General features: G+C 45.0%; 4 protein-coding genes across 4 annotated transcripts in view; all 4 read right to left on the bottom strand.

The window, feature by feature from the left end:
* Window positions 1-2,293, bottom strand: part of LOC8025649 (Down syndrome cell adhesion molecule-like protein 1 homolog) — a 33,924-nt gene extending 31,631 nt beyond the window's left edge. The window contains exon 1 of the mRNA XM_040218582.3: window positions 2,233-2,293. The gene's annotated coding sequence lies outside the window, so the exon portion shown is untranslated. The remainder of the gene's footprint in view (window positions 1-2,232) is intronic.
* On the bottom strand, window positions 2,102-3,622 carry LOC121832993 (neuronal growth regulator 1-like). Its single transcript, XM_042291326.1, has 4 exons — window positions 3,547-3,622; window positions 2,414-2,692; window positions 2,233-2,352; window positions 2,102-2,118 (listed from the first exon to the last, which is right to left on the bottom strand). The coding sequence occupies exons 1-4, from the start codon at window positions 3,620-3,622 to the stop codon at window positions 2,102-2,104; spliced, it is 492 nt and encodes a 163-aa protein (XP_042147260.1).
* Window positions 3,623-6,967: 3,345 nt separating this feature from the next.
* On the bottom strand, window positions 6,968-8,704 carry LOC121048057 (Down syndrome cell adhesion molecule-like protein Dscam2). Its single transcript, XM_042291325.1, has 4 exons — window positions 8,635-8,704; window positions 8,262-8,552; window positions 7,802-7,933; window positions 6,968-7,149 (listed from the first exon to the last, which is right to left on the bottom strand). The coding sequence occupies exons 1-4, from the start codon at window positions 8,702-8,704 to the stop codon at window positions 6,968-6,970; spliced, it is 675 nt and encodes a 224-aa protein (XP_042147259.1).
* Window positions 8,705-11,037: 2,333 nt separating this feature from the next.
* Window positions 11,038-20,876, bottom strand: LOC115325248 (immunoglobulin superfamily member 10). Its single transcript, XM_040218568.3, has 13 exons — window positions 20,816-20,876; window positions 20,441-20,731; window positions 20,225-20,347; window positions 19,162-19,332; window positions 18,719-18,942; window positions 18,223-18,292; window positions 17,853-18,137; window positions 17,626-17,751; window positions 16,303-16,473; window positions 12,223-12,261; window positions 11,810-12,100; window positions 11,592-11,714; window positions 11,038-11,456 (listed from the first exon to the last, which is right to left on the bottom strand). The coding sequence occupies exons 1-13, from the start codon at window positions 20,874-20,876 to the stop codon at window positions 11,038-11,040; spliced, it is 2,394 nt and encodes a 797-aa protein (XP_040074502.3).
* Window positions 20,877-21,151: the final 275 nt, after the last annotated feature.

Here is a 21,151-nt window from a genome sequence, read left to right as displayed (position 1 = left end):
CGAAGCCAGCTCGTACGTATACTTTCTCCTCTTGAAAAAAATATATGGTCTTTTGATACATTTTTTGTATCAAAAGATACAAAATCTTTTGTATCTACATGTTGATACAACACCATTATTGAGACCGAGAACGGCGTGGCGTAGTTCTGGCAAAACTTTAGTTTGCTCATGTCTTTTACTCTCATCATTGAATACCACCAGCCCTATAGTAACTGATGTAGCCGTACGACCCTGCTTTCTACTGTCGCGCGTGCGGCAGTACCGAGGCAAGTTTCTCGGCAATTCATCGCCCACTGAAACAAAGTTCTAAATGTTACGCGCTATGGGAGGCTTATAAACCCCGCTTCCCCGGATGGTTTGTCGATGGGGCGCCAACCAAAGTCAGGCTCTTGTGGTCTTGAGACAAAGTCTTGGCTCGTGTTTGCCCAAGTGACGGGCCAGACGATATCCCGTCTGTGTGGACCCGAGCTTGTCAGCACGACGACGTCGGTACCGTGTCTGTCGCTTCGAGATTCATGCAAGACGAGGTCGGAGACCAGCGGGATATCGTCTAAGGTCGGACGAGAAAAAGAATTGCTCATTGTCTCGAGATCCCCGGTACACACTGTCCCGCGCGGATGCGTCTTTTAGTGGAGCAGTTTGTCTTGTGCCGAAACCGTGTTCTGCGCCTCTGAAACTAATTAGTTTTCGTTTGTGTTTCAGGTCTTGGTACTTTAAGAAGAGTTTTCTTTCTAGCTAGTCGAACATGGTCCTTGTTTAGCGGCACAATGAAGTCGAATAACTTCATTGTGCCGCTAAACACGTTAAAAGTTTTAAGCATACACTTGCAAGGCACAAAAATGAGCACGCGAAGGAGAAAGATTTCGCTCAGTTTCGTTCGACGTCGTGGACTCTTCTAAAAGTATGTTCTCGGAATCCAGTTCAGTGCTGGTACGAGTGGATATGAATGTTGCTCGGGTCTCAAGGCAGCGAGTCCGTGTCTAGACGCGCTCCAGGTGTAACACGCTGAGCGCTGGATTTTAATCTTTCGTAGATAGTCAAGTTTTCCACTTCTGCAACTATAGTTTTTAAACCATTACTGAAACAAAATTACGAGTAACGAATTTTATCAGACAAACGCGCTTCTGAAGTCGGTTTGATTGATCGTCTTGACTGATTGCGTAATCTTAAACGTGGAATATATGTTTGGTGTGGCCCACGAAGTATACTGGCATTGAGGAAATTCGTTTTACCAGGAACGACGAGGCGAAAAATGGATCTGAGTGGATCTCCGATCCCGTTGCTGGCTTCGCAAGAGTAGCTGCCAGAGTCGGAGGCCTCGATGTCCATCAAAGTCATCCTGTCTCCCTCCAGGGAGACTCTGGACAAACCATGTAGTGGTGACCACCCATTGGGTGACTCTGCGACAAAGAGAAAGTAACACGAAGTGGTAGGTTCGTACTTCACGGTGTGGTGATTTCCCGTTTCGAAAACCCACAACCCGAAGCAATTATATCGGATGTAAGCCGATTAAACATGTTTAACGAGAAAAAAAATAATTGGACGTGGTGTCTATTTCCTTCTTAAGAAACACAGGGTACTAAGCTTAAGAAACGAAGGGTGTGGCTAATTATGTTTACGCTTCTCGCTTTCTGATTGGTCCTTGAACGTTCTTATCGGCCAATACCGCAGTCTCATTGGCTGCAGAGCGAAAATATACTAGGGACCCGCCACGTCCTGAGTTTTTTAAGCTGTCATTCTCTATAGTGGGAGAGTAGCTCGAATGCGACGACGAACCAGCGATCATATTAATTCGTGAATTGCCTACATTCGGTGTTGCCGACATATCAACAGGATAGCAGAGTACTGGGCAAGCTGCCGAAACGCCAGTCAGGCTGATAAAATGCGGTGAAATGTTCGATACGCGTGTCTGGAGTGGTAAAATGCAGAACATATCGTGAATGAGAACAAAACGGTGCGTGATAATTGCTGCATCGGTGTTGTTGGTGCTGATCGTCCCTTCTTGAGGTGCGTGTGAATTGGTGCACACGGACCATTGTGTATTATCAGAAAAATCTCAAGTTCCTAGCGAAGTAAGGCGGCTGGATAATGGGTGAGGACATTACTGCTGATTGAGCACTAGGGTAGCAGTTTACGCGTCTCGAGACATAGGCTGCATCCAGCTTAGAGAAAGAGTGCAACCGGATGCTGTATGTTTCATGTGAAGTTTAGTTTGGTTTGTGGGAAACTTACCTGTCCGCTTGCTCCACGTAACTCGGGGCTTGGGAGACCCCAAAGCGATACACTCGAAGCTTTTGGTGGCGCCCAGACCAACCTCGGTATCGCCGGCCACCCTTTGCCATTGCGGCGGTGCTGCAGCATCGAAAGAATGAATTCAGAATCTGCAGCGCCGGTTAGTGAATGAGACATTCACCTTCGACATCTATCTGGACGGTTCTGGAGTCGGTACCATCGGCATTTTTGACCACGCAGGTGTACTGTCCGGACGAGTGGACGTCGGCAGGGTTGATAATCAGGAAGGAGAAGTCTTCAGCCGATTTCACCTTAACGTTGGGGAGCGACGACACTTGTTTGCCATCTTTGAGCCACAGGAACACGAGGGGCTGGGAACCAGTCTTGAGCACGCACGTGGCTGTCACCTTGTCGCCAGCCTTCACTTCAGATGAAGCGAAGATCTGGATCGATGGAGCCACTGGAAAACATGGGCCCCTCGTTTCAAGGCTCGTTGCTCAGATACTGGTGAATAGAAGCATTTTTATTATTGAGTCGACAGTTATTCACTAGGCCCAATGACATCCCCTTGGGAAATACGAACAGCCCTTAAACATGAGTATACACTAAAATTAGGAGAGGATAGGAAAACGAATAATCCATAACCATGGACAGTATGAGGCTGAAGGACTGAAGCAATTGCTTGCTTATACTTTTCAAGCTGGCAAGGTACGGGTGTTAGAATAAATATTTTTTACTTCTAACTTAGAGTAACGTTACGCTCCTGAACTTAACAAGAAATAAGAGAAATCTCCCAGGATTCTTGTTGGGAAGTGTTAGAATACTTAAAATAGAAGTAATAAAAACACGGAAGACGTTCACAATTACGCTCTTTGAAAAAGTGTGGTTGTTTGTGAACGTCCTCCGTGAGTTTATTCTTTCTATTTTAAGTATTTATGGTTACAACACGCTCGGTTTAACCGGACAAGTGTTAAAAAATGACAACTTTTCGCGGTCAACAGGTCTGAAAGTTTCAAATTTGGTTGACCGGGCTGAATTTACAAAGTTTCATTCGTCCTTTAGATTTCTCGCCACATTTATTGAAATTAATATTTATATTTCTCCAGATTTCCGGAAAATTACTGCGTGTAATTTTATTATAATACGAGGAAGCTATAAGTCTAGCGCTTCTGATCGTTTCTTAGTAGCCGCTCCCAGGACTTCCCACGACGTTATCGAGCAACAGTGGAGCTTTCCTCGCTCCCGAAAGCTGATCAAACACACGATCGGTAAAGCAGTCTCGTTTGTGAGCACGAGTGAAGTTGGTGCACTTACCTAAAGCGAAGCCGTTTGGAACGAGGAACGCAACGACGATCAGGTAAGTCCCGACGTAACGGCGCCGGCAGTGCATGGCAGAGTTGGCGCGAAAGTACGAACGTAGGAAGTAGTTCGACCGAGGAGGTGGAGTGTCGTCGCACCTAGGGACGGGGCATGGCTGGCTCTCCTCGGCGTCGAGAGAAGCACACGCGGCGCTGGGTCAACCGCATTGTCGTTCGCTTGTGGGACGTGGGAACCGAAATCGTATCGGCTGCCAACCCTGCGGGGGAGGACGCTGAGCAGAACGCTACTGGATGTACGCAAGTTCCGTTGTGCCGCCGCTCAAGAACAAACGGACGACTAGCGCCGTGTTGTGGGTGAATTCGAACTCTATTCGGTTGTTGGAGTCTTTAAGAGTCCAAATCGGTGTGGTGGAAGGGGAGTTAGTGTAGCTGTTCCGCGGCTTCAGGGATGATTGTAAAACGTTGCACCAGGACTGAAACTGTACCGTACGATGTTTGAATTGAACGGTGGTTTTTGGCGCGAAATAAGTTGTCGTTGTGTTGAGTGTGGGACGGTAATTAAAAGTAAAATCGGTCGCTTGTAGGTAGTGCGTATACTTTTTCATGTCATACTGTTAATCAAAAATAGTATTACTTTCTAGTTCTATTCTTGTATCTTTGTTGCTTTGAGTTTGAAACTGAAAACGAAGATATGACGTATCATCATCTGGGTTTTGGGGCTGGCTTAGAATGAGTTTAGCCAAGGTCTCTGTGTGTGTTATCTGTTTTGGCCCGGTGTAGGAAGACGTTTGTGCTGATCCTCGGTGCGCCTCAGTCGTATCAGCTAAGCAAATGAGTGTGCGAAGCACTCATTCATACCACGGACGTGCATGAACAAGGAATGACTGACGGTCCCGATGCCGTTGTTGGCCGTGCAGGTGTATTTTCCTTCGTCCTCATCTGCCACGTCTTCTATAATCAACGTGCCATTGGGCAAGCTTTGTGCCCTGTGCGACCGCCGCACATCCTCGGGCTTGTCACTGTCCCCTGAGAAGAACAACAACAACAATCATGTTTAGTTAGATACATGGAAAATTACGCTGGACGCAGGCGGGTAATGTCTTAGGTTTATGAGGCTTACCTATGGTCCTCGTCCATTCTATTCTCGGTTGGGGAGATCCAGTAGCATGACAGGTCAAGGTGACGCTGTTTCCTTGGATTACGTCGGTGTCCGGAGATGTCTTTTTGAAGAATGGCGGGGCTGGGCAAGCGGTGAGTTTTGTGAATAATTATTTGCAACCTCAAGCTATTGCAAGGCGTTTGACTAATATATCGCTTTTACAGTTCGATATGGCAGAGTCATCGGGATAAGCGACTGCTCTGTCATATCCGCTAGACGTATCGTTCCATTTGGTTAATCCTGCCAGCCCTGGAGCTTTGATCGTGATGTGTATTGAGGTTCCAGAATTTCTGTTCTCTATACCACACATGTAATAGAAACATATTGGAATATGTAGTTGTGAAATCTGTATCGTAAATTATGAAACTTTAATAAAAGTTAATGACAAGTCACAAGGATTGAAACAAAAATCAGACTTTCAAACATTCCAAGCCGTAACTGCTGTAATGTACCAATTCAGTGTCTCACATTTGGCTAAAGAACAAATGATTATTGATCATCGCCTATGATTTAATTAGTAAACACTGCTAACGATTGTTGCTGAAAAAATAATTATACATTTCATTTATACGCACCAAAACTCGCGAATTTGCCTCTCTGTTTGACCTTGACGACAACACTATATTTGCGAACCTAGGCCACGGGTGCGATAGCGTTATCGTCCACAGTATTTGTTGTCTGTCCAATACTTTGTTGGGGTTCCAGATGACGGTGGGCAAGCAGAATAGTTATTTTAGAATGATCTGTTTACTCCAACCTTGACTCGCGGATATATCTCCTCGTGAAGGCTTTCTGGTAGCCTTCCAGTCCTTGCATAGATTGGGTACAGAAAATAGCAGCGTATAAGATAATCATTCTTGTTCAGATATGAGATTCGTGCTGGGACACTAACTGTGCAGTGTGCCATGTCTTGTGTAGCAGCAGAGCTCAATGTTCTTATTCAGAAACCGTATTGGATCTTGAACTTTCTCTAATGTTTTTCAATATATTTGCAATGTTAAATACAAAAAAAAGTTGTGCGGACTCTTTTTTTTTTTACAATGTAGAAAATTAAGCATGGCTGTTCTTTGTTTTAATGTTGAACGGTTATGTTGAAGGGTTACACGTCTCACCTTCGACTTCGAGCAGAGAAGAGAAGCTGTCGAAGCCGTGAATGTTCTTGACGATACAGGTGTAGTTTCCCGCACTCTTCACGTCAATGGGATTGATCACGGCGACCGAGTAGTCCACGTCCGCCGTGATCCTCACGTTCCCAACCGAGGCCAGTTCGCCGCTTCCCTTGAACCACGAGAAGGAGAACGGTGGTGTGCCTTCGCTCACGAGGCACATGACGCTTATTTTTTCTCCTTTGCTGACCACTTTGGGAAACGAGAAGGGTCGTATCTTGGGAGGAGCTGCGAGTAAATTGCGACGAAAGCGCCGGTTAGTGTGTTGGGTATTACCAGCGCGCAGCAGCCTTACATGTTTTTTAAGAGTTTCTCCATGCAGACATCAGCTTACTTCTCCAGTAGTTTAGACCGGCTATACATGGCCCTTCTAAGTTTCCGAAATTGAGTGTAGTAAGGCTGAAGTGATATACGACACTGGCATTTGTGGATCAGCGGAATTGGTGAACATATAGAATTATAATCGCCAGCGAGGGTTACTTACTTGAGCTGATTCCGGCGTCGGTACACAGAAGCACAAGTAGGCAGTGATGTATTCCAGGATACCGGTTGAAGGCGACAAGCTTCGTCATTGTATAGTTTGCAATCTTGGCTGTTCAATGGCAGGACAAATGCAGCGGATCTTGCTGCCTCGCTATCATTTTGCAGGCGCCTCAACCAAATAGGGTTTAGTTCCCGAATTCGCATCTAGGCGGTGCGTGGTGCAGGGTCAGAACGACGGACAGGCTGCGCCACATCTCGTTTAGAAGTGCTATTACGCGCAGAAAAATATTAGTTCCAGGAAAACGTGCCAGATTTGAATAGTGAAATACACGTATTAGTACAGTTGAATCAAGTAAGGTAAAATATGCATGTACATTTTCTTTAATCAAGTTGTGTTATAAGATGTGTACATGCTACAATTCTTGGAAGCTTGATATCATGATTTTAGGGGAAGTCCTCAAGCTGGAGAAGGAATATATTGACTTCCACCTGAGAGCGCGAATTGAACTTCATATCAGGTGGAAGTCAATCTACTCTTTCATAATACCTGGAAGCTGTCATTCTGTGCCAGAGGACACCAGTTTGACTGATTGCTAGGAACCTTGGAATCAACTATTTCTCTTACCACCGTTCACCGCGATGAAAAATGCGAGCGTGGTCGGAGGTGCCACGCCATTGTCGGCCTTGCAGGAGTAATGTCCTTCATCGGCCGTAGATACTTCCTCGAAAACGAGTGTTCCATTTTCGTATACTTTGAGGAGGTTCGAAGATTCCAGTTCTTTCCACCGGGCTTCCGAATCTGTAAGGTTTCGGGAGGATAATTCACACACAAGACGCTGCTGTTACGTTAATACCTTGAACGATTTGATCACATTTTAAAACTGTGTCTGAGTGATTTGTGTAATCATGGTCCATAAACCAGAAATATACGCATGCACTAAATTAGTTCTTATACCCGCACGTTAAAAAAGATCGTCTTATAGCGTTGATCAAACACAGAACCAAGGCGTTCAGAGTGGGGACCAGCGTTGCGTTGGCGGAAGCAACACAATGACGCAATGCTATAAAGCGTATGGAGCAAAGTCAAATTCGGAAATGTGCTGACTTCGGTGCATGTGTCGGGGAAAGTGTATCGAACTCTCTTTGGCCCCTCTCGACTACCGACATGAGGGGTACCATAGTCACATCTCATTTCAAGTCATTCAGAACCACGTATTACGCGACACATTTAGTCGAAAGTAGCGATGTTCTAGTGATTGGTGTGTTTGTACAGGTTGAGGGTGACAGCTGAACACCTTCCGGCCTGGATCCCATAGCGTATGTTTACTAGGTATCAAAGAATTCCAGTGTCTGCTTCTTAGGCAAGGAAGAAGAGGCAGACTGTGCGGATGAGCCGTGATAAACGGGCATAAACCTGATAAAGGGATGTCGTTTATTCGTACCTTTGTCCCCTTTTCGCTGTTTCTTCCATGTGATCTTGAATGCCGGGGATCCAGTAGTGAGGCACTGGATAACGGCTCGTTCGCCGAGGTTTACCCAAACATCTTCGGCATTTTTCCCCCGAGAATGAGGCTCTAGATCGAAGGTTATTTCAAATTAGCACTCGTGTATGCGCGCGCCGGTTTCAATCGGTGTTTTAATAGATACGCGTAATCAGACCAAAACTTAAAAGGAATGAGAAATCTTTGAGGTAACCTAAAGACGTTCCCAAAAACCTAACACCATTAGCATTTGACCCGACTCGTTTTGAATAAAAGCTGTCGTTTAGCCGGCCCTGTATGATGAACGTCACGCTCCACATTCTCCTCTCTGGTAGCACATTCACCTTGTATACATTCCAGATTGAAAGTGTAAACGGATTTCCTCCCTGTCTGCTTTCAAGATTGAGGTGTGGCTTCTCACCTTCAACGTCCAGGATGGCCGTGAAGCTATCAAAACCAGCTCGGTTCTTGGCGATGCACGTGTAATTTCCGGCATTGGAAATATCCACCGGGTCGATGAGGATGGTGGAGAGACCCTTGTTCGTTTCGACAAAAACGTTCTTCGTGTCGCCGACGTCCCTGCCGTCCTTCAGCCAGGACAGTGCCACCTCGCTTCCACCGGACGAAGTCAAGCAGAACGTGGATACGCGGGATCCAGGTTTAACGTCCGATGGGAAGGCAAAGGGCTGCAACCTTGGAACTTCCGCCGACACTGAAAATACGATTAGTTAATGTTATCTTGGCGGCTTTCGGACGTTTCATTTTCGTTTACAGTGTAGAACAAATGCACTTACCTATAGTGTATACGCTCGATGTGTTGTACAGAATTGCTAGCGCAATTGCTAGAACAACACTCCACTTCATATTGGAGGGCTTCGGAGGAAGCAGTCGTTTCAAGGGCGGTGTTTGCTTCAGTAGCACGCTCGTTGCCTGTTCCGTCTACGTTCACACAAGAGTAATTTTAGTGGATCACGGTTTAGTGTTGAATCAAACACCTGGCCAAACCGAACCGAATGAAGCGTTGTTCATCTCCGCATTGCCGTTCCTGTTTTCCATTGAAGGTTTGCAATATCCGGTACGTGGTGAATATATATAGTGTGAACCACGATTGCCGACTCCTAGCGACACTCATCGTGAGTGTGCAGAACCATGCTGGGAAGTGGTATTTATAGCCGCGAATTTAGAAATGGCGGACGACGTTGCTGGTATATGCGCCTACGCTGTGACGAAACCGGTTGGCGTAGTCTGGAAAGCCCGTGGAGTAAGTGAACAGGCCAATTCGGGCACTCTGATTTGCACGTTTTCATGGACGTCACATCGCCTGGTTTACGGAAGGAGAGAGGAGGAAGGGGGAGGGGGGAGTTAGGAAAGACAGTGACTATTTCGACGTAAATCATCAAAATAACTTCAAATTTATTTAATATTTTGACGTCCCCCGTCAAAATAACGACTTAAATATTAGGACGCCCTTCGTCAAAATAGCGGTTTTATTATTTTGACGTCTCCCGTCATTTATGCTATGCCGGCAATGTAGCCGTCACCACTCTGGCTGCAGAGGTAATTGTTTCGTTCTATTTGGTTGTGGATGGTGTTGTATTGACGGAGTCACGTGTCGCTGTGTCGCATGCATAAGAAGCTTCGGTCCTACTTGACCCTGGGTATGTCTTATTCAGCGAGTGTGTGCCTGCGTGCTCGACAGATTAACGATCCCCTTCAGACGTGACAGTGACATCGCCCGACGGCGGTGCTGTGCTCTAGCAAGTCTTTTCAGCAGGTACTCTTAGGTAAAATTTTTAACCCACAACGAGGGCAACCTGGATATCCCATCTATATGTCTAGTCTGAACGTAACAAACGTAAGTGCGTGCACTACGTGGCACTGATAGTTTTGAATGTGTTTTTGTACATCTACGCCTCCACTATATGGTGCGAGTGCGTCTTTAAACGGATGCCAATCTCACCGGACTCGCTTTGCATCTGGTTTTTCTGTTCGTCATTTCGTTTAGGTTTTCTTTTAGTTCGTGTATGAAGGTCTGGGGCGGCTTCTAAACGATTAGGACGTTAAATGAAGTGTTACGAATACAAACATTGCTTCCTCGATGTTTCTGGACCAGTGCAAGCCGCGGTGAAACCAGTTTGGCAACGCATTTTTCGACTACTAAATGTTCCGATTTTTGAAGTGATTAAGAACTCCTCTCCTTTGTTATACATAACGTGAAATAAATCAGGCATTTGGTGACGTTGAGTTCAGTACTACCAAACAGACCTGACGCGTGGCCTGATAGCTGAGTTGTAGTTTGGCAAGGTTACTTGGAATCGCGCGATTTTTTAAACAAATCTTGTTATATAAATTGCAGTCGATTGGATTGACACATATGTTGTTGGAAGAATGTGCGACGCGAATCGCAAGCAGGGTAATAATTTTTTTGATCGCCATTTTCGATCGCTTTTCAGTCCGAAGCTCAGTCCAAACTCTGGTCAGTTTTTGGTGGCAATGTTTACCGGAGACGTCAAACTAGTGCAGTAAATATTTTAAGGGTGGATGTTAAAGTTATTTGAAAAATAGTTTCACGTCTTCAAGTAGCGCAACGAACATCAAAATAATGGTTATGTTATTTTCACAATAGACGTCGAAATAATCGCTGCTTTTAGGTAAACACACCTCAGTGATTCACGCTCTAGCCTTGTTCTCACCTCCCAGGTTTGCTTACCCGATAAGCATAGGCAAATCTGGGAGGCGGGCTAAAGGCTAGTGTGTAAATCACTGAGGTGTGTTTATCAAGCTTCGCCCCCCCCCCCCCCCCCTCCTCCTCTCACCCCTTGTAAGCTAGCTGATGCGACGTCCATGAAAACGCGCCAACCAGAGAACCGAAGTCGGCCGTTAGACTTATCCCAGAAGCTTTTCCAAATACGCAACCGGGAGCTATCTGGTACCCTTTTCTTTATGACTGTAATTGTTTTGTTTATTTCGAAACAAACGGCTAGCTGAAACAGGTCGGAACAGTTCACATCATATATGACGAACTGCGGAAAAGAGAACAGGTACAATACCTCGGGACAGCGCAAGTCTTTCACTAAAATTATTCGTGTAACTGAGGGGAGGGGGCTCATGGAAAATGTTTTGGACGTTCACGTGGTGTAATAATAAGTACTTAAACTTAATAACAAAATTTTTAAGCACTTAAGGTGCACGATTTATCACGGTACTTCGTGTAGCGGTACTTCTGTAACGTGTAGGGATATCGTGTTGATTTGAGTACTCGCGCACGGTTTATTAGCAAAATGTATGTGGCTATTGGGTGTCCCCGAATTCGGGACACCGACTTCATTCTTGGTGTGTCTAGCTCCCGTCAAAGGCATTACCAAAGATTTCGCATTAATATAAGACAGGCACACGATGTCTCTAGACGTGGTATATCTTTCAGTGTTCTGATTGCATGATGCTGAATCGGTCGCATATGTCTCACCGTTGACTGTGACTGAAAATTCTAGCGTGGCGGACGGTGCCATGCCGTTGTCGGCTTCGCAGGAGTAGTCTCCGCCATCATTCGTGGTGACGTCTTCAAGAGCCAGGGTCCCGTTGTCGTATATCTTGACATTGCTCGAAGGTGCCAGATCTGCCAATCGGGTTTCGGTATCTGCGCACAAGACAATGCGGCAATCGCTTAGATTAAAGCTATGCGGGGGGCGAGTGATGGTCGGACCCGCGCGTACGTTTTGGAAAGCGACATGCTTCGTACACATTTTCTCACCTTGTGTGCGCTTTCTCCATTTGATCTTGGGTGTTGGAGATCCAGTAGCAAGACACTCAATTATGACTCGATCACCAATGTTTACCCTGACGTCTTCGGCTTTCTTTTTCCAAGACGGTGGCGCTGAAAGAAAATAAGAACAAAGTTAGGCATCGAAAATTCCGCTCATGGGTTGCTTTCATAACTGAAGCCCATTCTGAACTTTATATGGGCCTTACCTTGAACGTCCAGAAACGCTGTGAAGCTGTCGAATCCCGCCCGACTCTTGGCGATACAGGTGTAATTTCCGGCATTGGAAATCTCCACCGACTCGACAATAAGAACAGACGTGCCTCTCTTCGTGTCGATGAAGACGTTTTTCATGCTGCCTATGTCCTTGCCATCCTTAAGCCAGGACAGCGTCACCTGTCCTCCGTCCGACGTCGTGGAACAGACAGCCGATACTCTGGACCCGGGTTTCACGGTCGCAGGAAATATAACTGGCTGCAGCTTTGGTACTTCGGTTGCGACTGAAAATACCAGTTTGAAAACTTAGTTTTGAAAATTAAATATTTTTTTATATAAATCTATTGAAAAAAAAAAAGAAGAAAAAGATGCACTTACCTAAATTTGGTGTCTTGCACGCAATCACTAGCGCGAAAGCAAAGACACCGTACGGCTTCATCTTGCGCTGTAGCAACAGAATTCAATGAGCTGTGTCTTGTGTCGGCATTACAACCCCGTAGTTCTACTTGATATTGCTGGATATTGCTGTTGGCATAGACTCTACCAGACTTGCACTTATATGCCCTTGCACCTACAAGACTGAACATCGTATAAAAACACCCCGAAAAGAACGTTGCTCATCTCGGTGTTGCCGTCCATGTTTTTCGGCGGAACATTGTTCATTCCTGGTGCATGCCGGGCATTCACGGCATTTGCCACGTTCGTGGACTCTTAGCGACACTCCTCGTGAAATGGCGAAACTACGTTTCGATGCGCTTTATAGAGCCGCGGATTTAGAAATTCGGAATTATGTTCATTTTGCGGAGACATGTTATGATGAAACCCTAGAATCTCTGGTGGTCGTATACTTTCCATCTTTTGTTGCTGAAGCAAGCTGTAGATTAGAGCGGGACAACGCAGTCCATACGCATGCAGCGAGTGCTGCAAATAAAGAGCGACTATAGCACGATGCCCGTAGAAAGTGATAGATTCTTATTAAAAGGATTTTGCATCATTATGTCTTTCGTTCGACTGCGGGACCTTGGTATAAGCTTGCACGCAAAAACAGTCACTCACGCAGACATATGCACACACCGCGAATAGCGCGTTGACTTACCACAATTAGGTGTCAACAAATATGGTTGAATATATATATACAGCAAAATACATTATCTTGAGCATTCCAAGGAAGAAGCTACAGAACGTTCGTGACCCTGAAACTAAAAAAAAAAAAAAAAACACTAAATAAAAATAAATAAATAAATAAATAAATAAATAAATACAACATTAGGCAGTCTATAGAAATCATATCCCCATTTTAAGGGCTTTTTCTACTTCCTATCCAGTCACGTCGTTTCGCATTTTTCAATAGACTTTCTATAGAATTTATAAAGTAAAGACGACAGAAACGCTATATGATTTCTGTAACCACGTCTCCGTAGATTTTCTGTCACCATATTTCTGTAGAATTTTTGTAGACTAAACTCGATAGAATTATAAAATGCTGTGCGGAGGGGCGACATCATACCCAGTTAAAGCCTTCTTGTAAAGGGTGCATTTTTCGACCGTGTCAAAAAATTCTCGCCTCTTGCAATGGTTTATAGTTGGAGATGCAGTTCACCAACCCCTATACAACAGATATTGTGTACGTTTTTGGCGAGAAAATAGCAATATACTTAAGATAGAAACAAAAAGGTGAGTTGGGATAGTTAGTTCATTACTTACATTTAAGCGCCAAAAAACAAGGACAAAGTGAAGAACGACGACAATGCAAGGCGCACTCGCAACTGAAGTTTTATTTGAAACGCACTGGCTTAAATACAATTTAAAAAAGCGTTTTTTTTTTCTGTATTGCCCCCGAATTGTTGTGTCAGGAAAAGGTGGAGTGCATTCACATGGGTTGCAGTGAACCTAAAGTTAGTTAAAATTAAAGTTGAAGTTCACAGCGACTGATGTGAGTGCACTCCTCGTTTTCCCTGCGCAGCGATCCTTTGGCGACAAAAAAAAAAAAAGAAGCTATAAGAGAAATTTATGAGGCATATGTAATCAAACACGGGGTCCTGATAAGTGTGTAAGCGCCTTCATTGGACTTGATAGATAAGGAACTTTTATTTTTAGGGCACAAATAGGCATCTTGATTTTTTTATAATGGTATTTATGCTAATGGTTCAATGTGTTTCAAATAAAATTCCAGTTGCGAGTGCGCCTTGTATCGTCGTAGTTATTAACTTCGTCCTTGTTTTTCGGCGCTTAAATGGACATGTGACATTTTTATCTTCTGCAGGATCGTCCTCCTTCAAATGGTTGCCTTTCAAGTGTAGGGTATATATAGCGATGGAGCAGTCAACACAACTCAGTTATTAGTGTTAGATGTGTAATTATATGAATGGCATATATATTTGTGATGTCTGCATATATGCACACGGCAAGTGGCGAGTGCATATTTCCGCGAATGTATTGTGAAGAATCTAAAAATAGTATTCTGAATTTAATTCTTGTTTCTCGCAAACGTTTTATTTCCGTTAGAAGGGAAATAGAAGTGCCGTTAGAGTCTCTTTTCGTGTTTCATACAGTTTTTATCAACTCTCTATTCACAAATTTTCATAGGAAGTTACAGAAAAAACGTCAAAAAGGCTATGACTGTGGATAGGAAAGTGAATACATCTTCTTCAGAATATTCGCGACTCCAGCGACCTATAGGGGGCGCCCCCACCAAACAAACATGGCGGCTGAGTCCAGGTCGCGGCGGCTCGGCCGGGCCGCCTGAACAGGTGGCGCGTTCAATTTAACAGATTTTCGTTTGTTTAATGCCCAATTTTATAGGTATTTGAACTGAGACGGTTAAGTGTAGCCGGTGCAGATAAACTTGCAAAGCATAGTTTTGTTTTGCCGGTGTTTTTTTGTTCTTTTCGTGTCAAACTTTCGTTTCGGAGATTTCGTTCAAAACCGAAACTATGGGCTCCGGAGGGACGGTAATATACTAATCAGTTTTGAGCATCTAAGGAAAGCGGCGATTACTATAGAATTGTTCCACAGAGAGTAGCTTTACAGCTAACTCGCATGCCTCGACTATGCGACTTATCTGTCCGCGAAATCGAGCTTTTGTGCGTATCCGTGTTTACAAAACAGCTCCAGTCTGCTCGGCCAACAACACAGGCTGCAGGAAAATTACGAAAATTAAGCAACCGCTTCTTGAGCCAAGGACCAGGTTAACCCGCCGGCGCCCCACTAAGCAGCTGATACTCGTATTTCAATTCAGGCTTTAGTAGCAATCGAGAAGTCATTTTGACGAGCGGGTTATGTATTATATTACGTACTATGTCCCACTAAAGCGATATTAGTATATTCTTTGGGTTGAAATATGAGCTTAGTTGACTAGCTATAAGGTGAACTGCTGGATAAAAGTATAGTTGACAGACAGAGAGATGCTACCTAAACTCAGCCATATAGTTCTAGCCGGCAGCACGAAGACAAACTGAAGAGAGTCTTCATCGGAAATTCACGCAGAACCTCTCTGCATTGAACTTTGCTTCGAATCCTGAACGGAGAAAATGAGTATTTTTTGTGGCCGGTCAACCTGAGTATTGTAAACGGATATTGCTGCTGGCTTTGACGGGGGTATAATATAAATATTGGGAGGCGCGATAGATCAAAATGCCGTGACAGCTTCTAACGTCGCGAAACTCGTCCCCCACCTTTTAAAACGGATAATTTCCCTCGTTAATCGTATGCAGCGAGCAGGTTTTCCCGAATCAAGCAATTGCGAAATCAGCCCAACTCCTTCAGTGTGGTCCAGAGGCTTTTTCGGCGAAAAGCAGCCAAGATGAATAGCCAACGCACAGACCGGCGTGGGTGGCTCAAACTTGAAGCCAACCGAACGCAACCAAACTCAAGAAAAACAGCTATCGAACCTTCCCATTCATTTGACTGCAGCATTGGTGTTTCCTCCAGTATCAGTTACCAAGCAGTCGTCACTTTGAATGTGATTCGAGACAGACAAGAAATCAAAAAGTTTTTCCGTGATTCCTCCCCATCCAAGAAATCGAAAGCACGCGACCGTGTGCTGTGGAGTAAACGGGCTTTCAAACACGTAATAGAAGAAAACAATCTACTGAGGCTTCGCCACACTAATGATCACTCAGGCAAACTTAAGAAATATTCGGACCTTCGTCAAATTACATCGTTCGCCACCGCGCCGACAACACGTCTCCGCGAAAGCCATCAGAGACGCGGAGGGGCGCGGAGCGACCTGGACCGGCTGGTTCCCGGTTTTCCCGCTTGGCGGCGTCCGTTTTGCTGGAGTCGCGAATATATAGCCTCTATACACTATCCTTTAGAGAAATTCTGTAAAGGGTGGATACAAAAGGGAGGTCCACTGAGTTTGACCTTAAAGTATGTACAGCACAATAAATAAAATGCGTTCCAAAAGGGCATTTGCTCGGGTGGTGCTCTCTTTAATTAGTCGATCACCGGTGAACCGTTGTCTCAGATCTGTCGCCTGGCTTACCGTTTACTGTGACCGAAAATGTAAGCGTGGCCGTTGGTACCATGCCGTTGTCGGCTTCGCACGAATACTGTCCGGCATCGGCCGCGGAGACTTCTTCGAGGATAAGCGTTCCGTTCCCGTGTACTTGGACGAGGCTTGACGATTTCAGGTTTGTCCAACCAGCTTCGACATCTGCAGATGAAGTGTGGTTGAATGTTCACTTTAGAAATAACATAATTATTTTGCTTAATCTTAAATGATTAGTTGGATTCCAGTAATGCTCCCACGACTGTACGGCATTTTTATGTGTGCGTCGTACAAGAACAACTTAGAACTGCAAATCAAGTGCTTGCCACTTCTCGTACCCTCTGCAGTACTAGCAACTGCCAACTGTGACATTATCGGCGATGTAGGCGACCATACACTGTCTTGTTTTTCTCCCTAAATAGTGCTGTTTTGGTATCAATTTCTCTGTTCAAAGACTAGAAACACGTGCCGATTTCTCTGTTCAAGACTAGAAACACGCGAACACAGGCGCACACTAAATGCACATGGTCACGGCAGGTTTACTACGCTTGGTAGGTTTAGCCGAATATAACAGGTGCACAGAAAGACGAAGAACGATATGAAGTTGCGTCTTTGGCATTGCTTGATCAGCCTAATTGTCTCGTAGCGTTTGATGCGCTCGGACTTAATAAATCGGTCCTTTTCGAAATTCGTTCTGGCAACTTTGATCGCTATCATCATCTACGTGTATGGCATCTGTGCCAAACTAATAGCGGCCTTCTTGAGCCTGATTAGCCTGAAGAAGGAAGAAGTTGAATATGCTGCCAAGTAGAGGATATGCGGGACCTGTATGTTCGAGACGTCAGCGCACCACGACGCACAAGTTACGTACAGCAGCGGCATAAGCGTTTTTTACGGAATGTTGTGTGATCAGTGTTTTGGCACAAGTTTGATTATAAAGCCTTTTGATGGAGGAGATTTAATCGTCGTGTTAATGGAGCGCCGCCTTGTACTGGTCACTTCCTTTATTCGCACCATCGAAACTCAAACAAATCAAGAAACAATGATGAGGTGATCGAAGAACCAATTATCGTCTTCCATTGACGTGCGCAAATGACGGTGCCTGATGAAATAGTTTCATGACCACCATTAGATTGTCTAAAGTGAAACTGCTTTTTAAGCCGATGGCACTGAATTTTCAAAAAGGGTCTATTGAAGCGAGGTACAGTGTTTCGCGGGCAGCATAGGTTGTCCTAAATCGCTCTAAACGATTAACTTGTGACAACAAGGCGCGTCATTCGACGTGTAGGACTATGGAGTGAATTCGAACTTCATTACCTTCCCTCCGCAGTTTCCTCCATATTATTTTGGGTGTTGGCGATCCAGTAGCCAGACACTCGATGATAGCTCTGTCTCCTATGTTCGCTCGAACATCGTCTGCCTTCTTTCTCCAAGAAGGAGGCGCTGCAATAAAATAAAATAAATAAATAACAACAGTTTATACAAGCCTGCGCAAGAGGGCGCTTGCTGACATCCTCCCGAGCTTCAGCTTACAGTATTCCTACCTTGAACGTCCAAGAAGACCGTGAAGCTGTCGAAGCCGGCTCGGTTCTTGGCGATGCAGGTATAATTGCCGGCGTTAAATATGTCCACTGGCTCGATGAGGATGGCGGAAAATCCTCGCTTTGTGTCGATGACGACGTTTTTCATGCCGCTCATGTCCTTGCCGTCTTTGAGCCAGGACAGTGTTACTTGGCTTCCCCCCGACGTAGTGGAACACATCGCCGACACTCGGGATCCAGGTTTGACGGTCGGGGGAAACATAAAAGGCTGTACTTTTGGAACTTCAGCTGTCATTGAAAATAAAAGCATGTCATCTTTACCCTAGCTAAGCACTTTTCATACATGCCTACGTGCAAAGAGAAATCTACCTACCGGCCTTTGACGTGTTCCACACGAGCCCCAGTGCAACGATGAAGGCAACGATGTCCGTCATGTTTAAGAGCTTTTACTAAGCCGTTACTCCAGAATCGCTTTCCGTTTCCGCAGTACAGTCGTTACATATTTGCTCTACCTTTGCTGGATTCCCATAGCGTGTAACTTACATTTATGACGGTGGACAAACCAGGACCGGAGGAAAAAGTGTTTCTTCCTCCAATCCCGTCCATGTTTTGCTTCATGGCGGATGAATCATTCCTGGTGCATGTTGGGTGTACGCGATAGTTGTCGCGTCTCCGGACTCTTAGCGACACTCATCGTGAGAACTGCGAACTACACTGGTAAACACCATTTCGAACCGCGCGGTTAGAATCACGAAATATTGCTTCCGCACAGCGGCGTGCAATTGGACGCCATAAAATTATTTTGTCGACCCCAATGAAGCAATTGTTGTACCTCGGGAAATCTTTAGTGCCTTGAGACAAGTACGCACATTTGTTATCAATAATATTGACTGGGGCATTCCAAAAGCTGCAATATATGTTTGCGGAGGCTGAAGGGTATGCTCAGTACCATGATCGAACGGGATGCAGATGTCAACGATTGTTTCCCGGATTAATGTGAGATCGAGCATAGAATGGAGGGAGAACATCTGAGTGTGATGCGTTTCCTTGTGCCTCGTAAGGTAGTTGTACCGGCCTTGCAATACTAAACTAACTAAAGGAAAAAAAAATAGAGCAAACCAAAAGCAGAACCGGTAGACACACACATGTCTGCGTCTGCAGGGTTTCAGGTTGGGTTCATTGAGTTCACAGCTGTCTCTTAGTCCTGGTAGGAAAGATATGATAAATGTCGCAAGGACTTTGATCGGAGCAAATTATTCCACCCAGGTGCCCCAGAATCCATTCTCCTCAGAAAGCATTCACTTTATCTCACCGTTAACAGTGACGGAAAATGCAAGTACAGCGGTCGGTGACATGCCGTTGTCTGCTTCGCAAGAGTATTGCCCGCCGTCAGCCGTGGTCACCTCCTCGAGAATTAGTGTGCCGTTGTGAGGAATCTTGATGTGAGCCGAAGGTTCCAAGTCTCTCCATCCAGTTTCGACATCTGGAGATAAATAGAGATATACCACGTTCTGACTGAAAGGGTTTCGTTGGGAGATGAGTACAGGTCCTTAGACAACTGGATTAAATTAATATATTATTTTGACCTCATTCACATCCCCAGGTCAGTGACCCATAGACGGTTCCCTGTTTGTGACATGTCATAATGATGCACTAGTGCTGAAGTCAGGTGAAGTAGGCTGTGCTACGCCCTGCCCTGACTATGCAACGCTATATATAAAAAAAAAAGAAAAAAAAAGAACAGGAGGACGCCAGGACTGAAAGCTGCAAAGCAATTTTAGTATTGACGTCCCTTTTTAAAAATAAAAAAAGGAAATAAAATATCATTTATATTACGACGTTGGGTAAAAAAAAAAATGTTTTAGGGAATGGTGGTAAGTTCGTTGTACGACAGCGCAATTGAATGACGTATTAACGAGTACACATACATGAACTGATTAAGCGTGATGGATCCATCCTTCCCAAAATGTTTATACTCGCACGACCTGGCCCAATTCGCTACTCTGTTAACTAAAAAAAAATATCTATATCGGTGCACTAGGGATATACTCGTTTCGCTGGATAAAATATGCTCCGGAGGTACGCACTCTCATGGGCAACAGTGTTTAGTTAAATATATATTAATCAAAGGACGCATCGTTTTTTTTTTGTTTGTTTTTTGATTTCGCTTTTTTAAGTAAGGCCCTGTTCATAATATACCATAATAATCCAAAGCGCCTTTTGACGAAAGTAATACTTAGACGTATTCTTCTTTTGAGTTTTTTTTAAAGTATGGTCCTGTTTATAATATATCATAATAATCCAAAGCGCCTTTTGACGAAAGTAATGCTTAGACGTATTCTGCTGTTTAGCGCCAGTAACCTACGCTCGCTTACCTTTCAGTTGTTTCCTCCATTTCACCTTCGGCGCGGGCGATCCGGTGGCGAGACACTCAATGATGGCTCGGTCACCTATGTTTACCCGAACGTCTTCGGGTTTCTTTTTCCATGACGGAGGGGCTGAAACACACATACACATTAAGCTGTCTGCATTCCTGTTTACAGATACTCATGGAAATTACTGGCATTTTTCGGTTTTGTGGCTGGCCTTACCTTGAACATCCAAGAACGCCGTGAAGCTGTCAAAACCCTCTCTGTTCTTGGCAATGCACGTGTAGTTTCCAGCGTTGGAAATCTCCACGGGCTCCACGAAAATAAGTGAGGCACCCCGCTTGGTATCCACGACGACGTTCTTAACATTGCTGATATCCTTGCCGTCTTTGAGCCAGGATAGAGTGACCTGGCTTCCCCCGGACGTAATGGAGCACATTGCCGATACTCGTGATCCTGGTTTCACGGTCGGAGGAAAGTTGAACGGCTGCAACTTTGGCACCTCAGCCATGACTGGAACAGATATTATACGCAAGACCGACTGTGTGACTTCTGGGAGCACCTATATAGCGACTGTCCTACCGAAAGTTAACGTACCTGCTTTCGACGTGTTGTAGACAAACACCAGCGTAATAGCGAGAAGAACGGTTCGCTGCATCGTGGAAAAGAGTCGTCGATGTTGCTGATTACACGGTGGTATTCACTATGTTCGTTGCATACCCCTGCTATTAAGCTTTCACAGTGGCATGAACGGTTTGCTCTCCCCACTCCATCGCGGTCAAGAAGTGCCCGTTCCTGCCTGTGTTGGCGGCCATGTTGTTATATTGTGCATTGCCCATTCCCGGGGGATGTCGGGTGTACGTTTGTTGCTTGCAGCATTGTGGACACTTAGCGACACACATCGTGAAAACGCGAAACTAGGTTCGGGAAGTA

This window comes from Ixodes scapularis, unplaced genomic scaffold (assembly GCF_016920785.2).
Source record: "Ixodes scapularis isolate PalLabHiFi unplaced genomic scaffold, ASM1692078v2 PGA_scaffold2__306_contigs__length_199485367, whole genome shotgun sequence".
NCBI lineage: Eukaryota > Metazoa > Arthropoda > Arachnida > Ixodida > Ixodidae > Ixodes > Ixodes scapularis.
The sequence above is the reverse complement of the archived record's forward strand: the minus strand, read 5'-3'. Positions and strand labels throughout refer to the sequence as shown.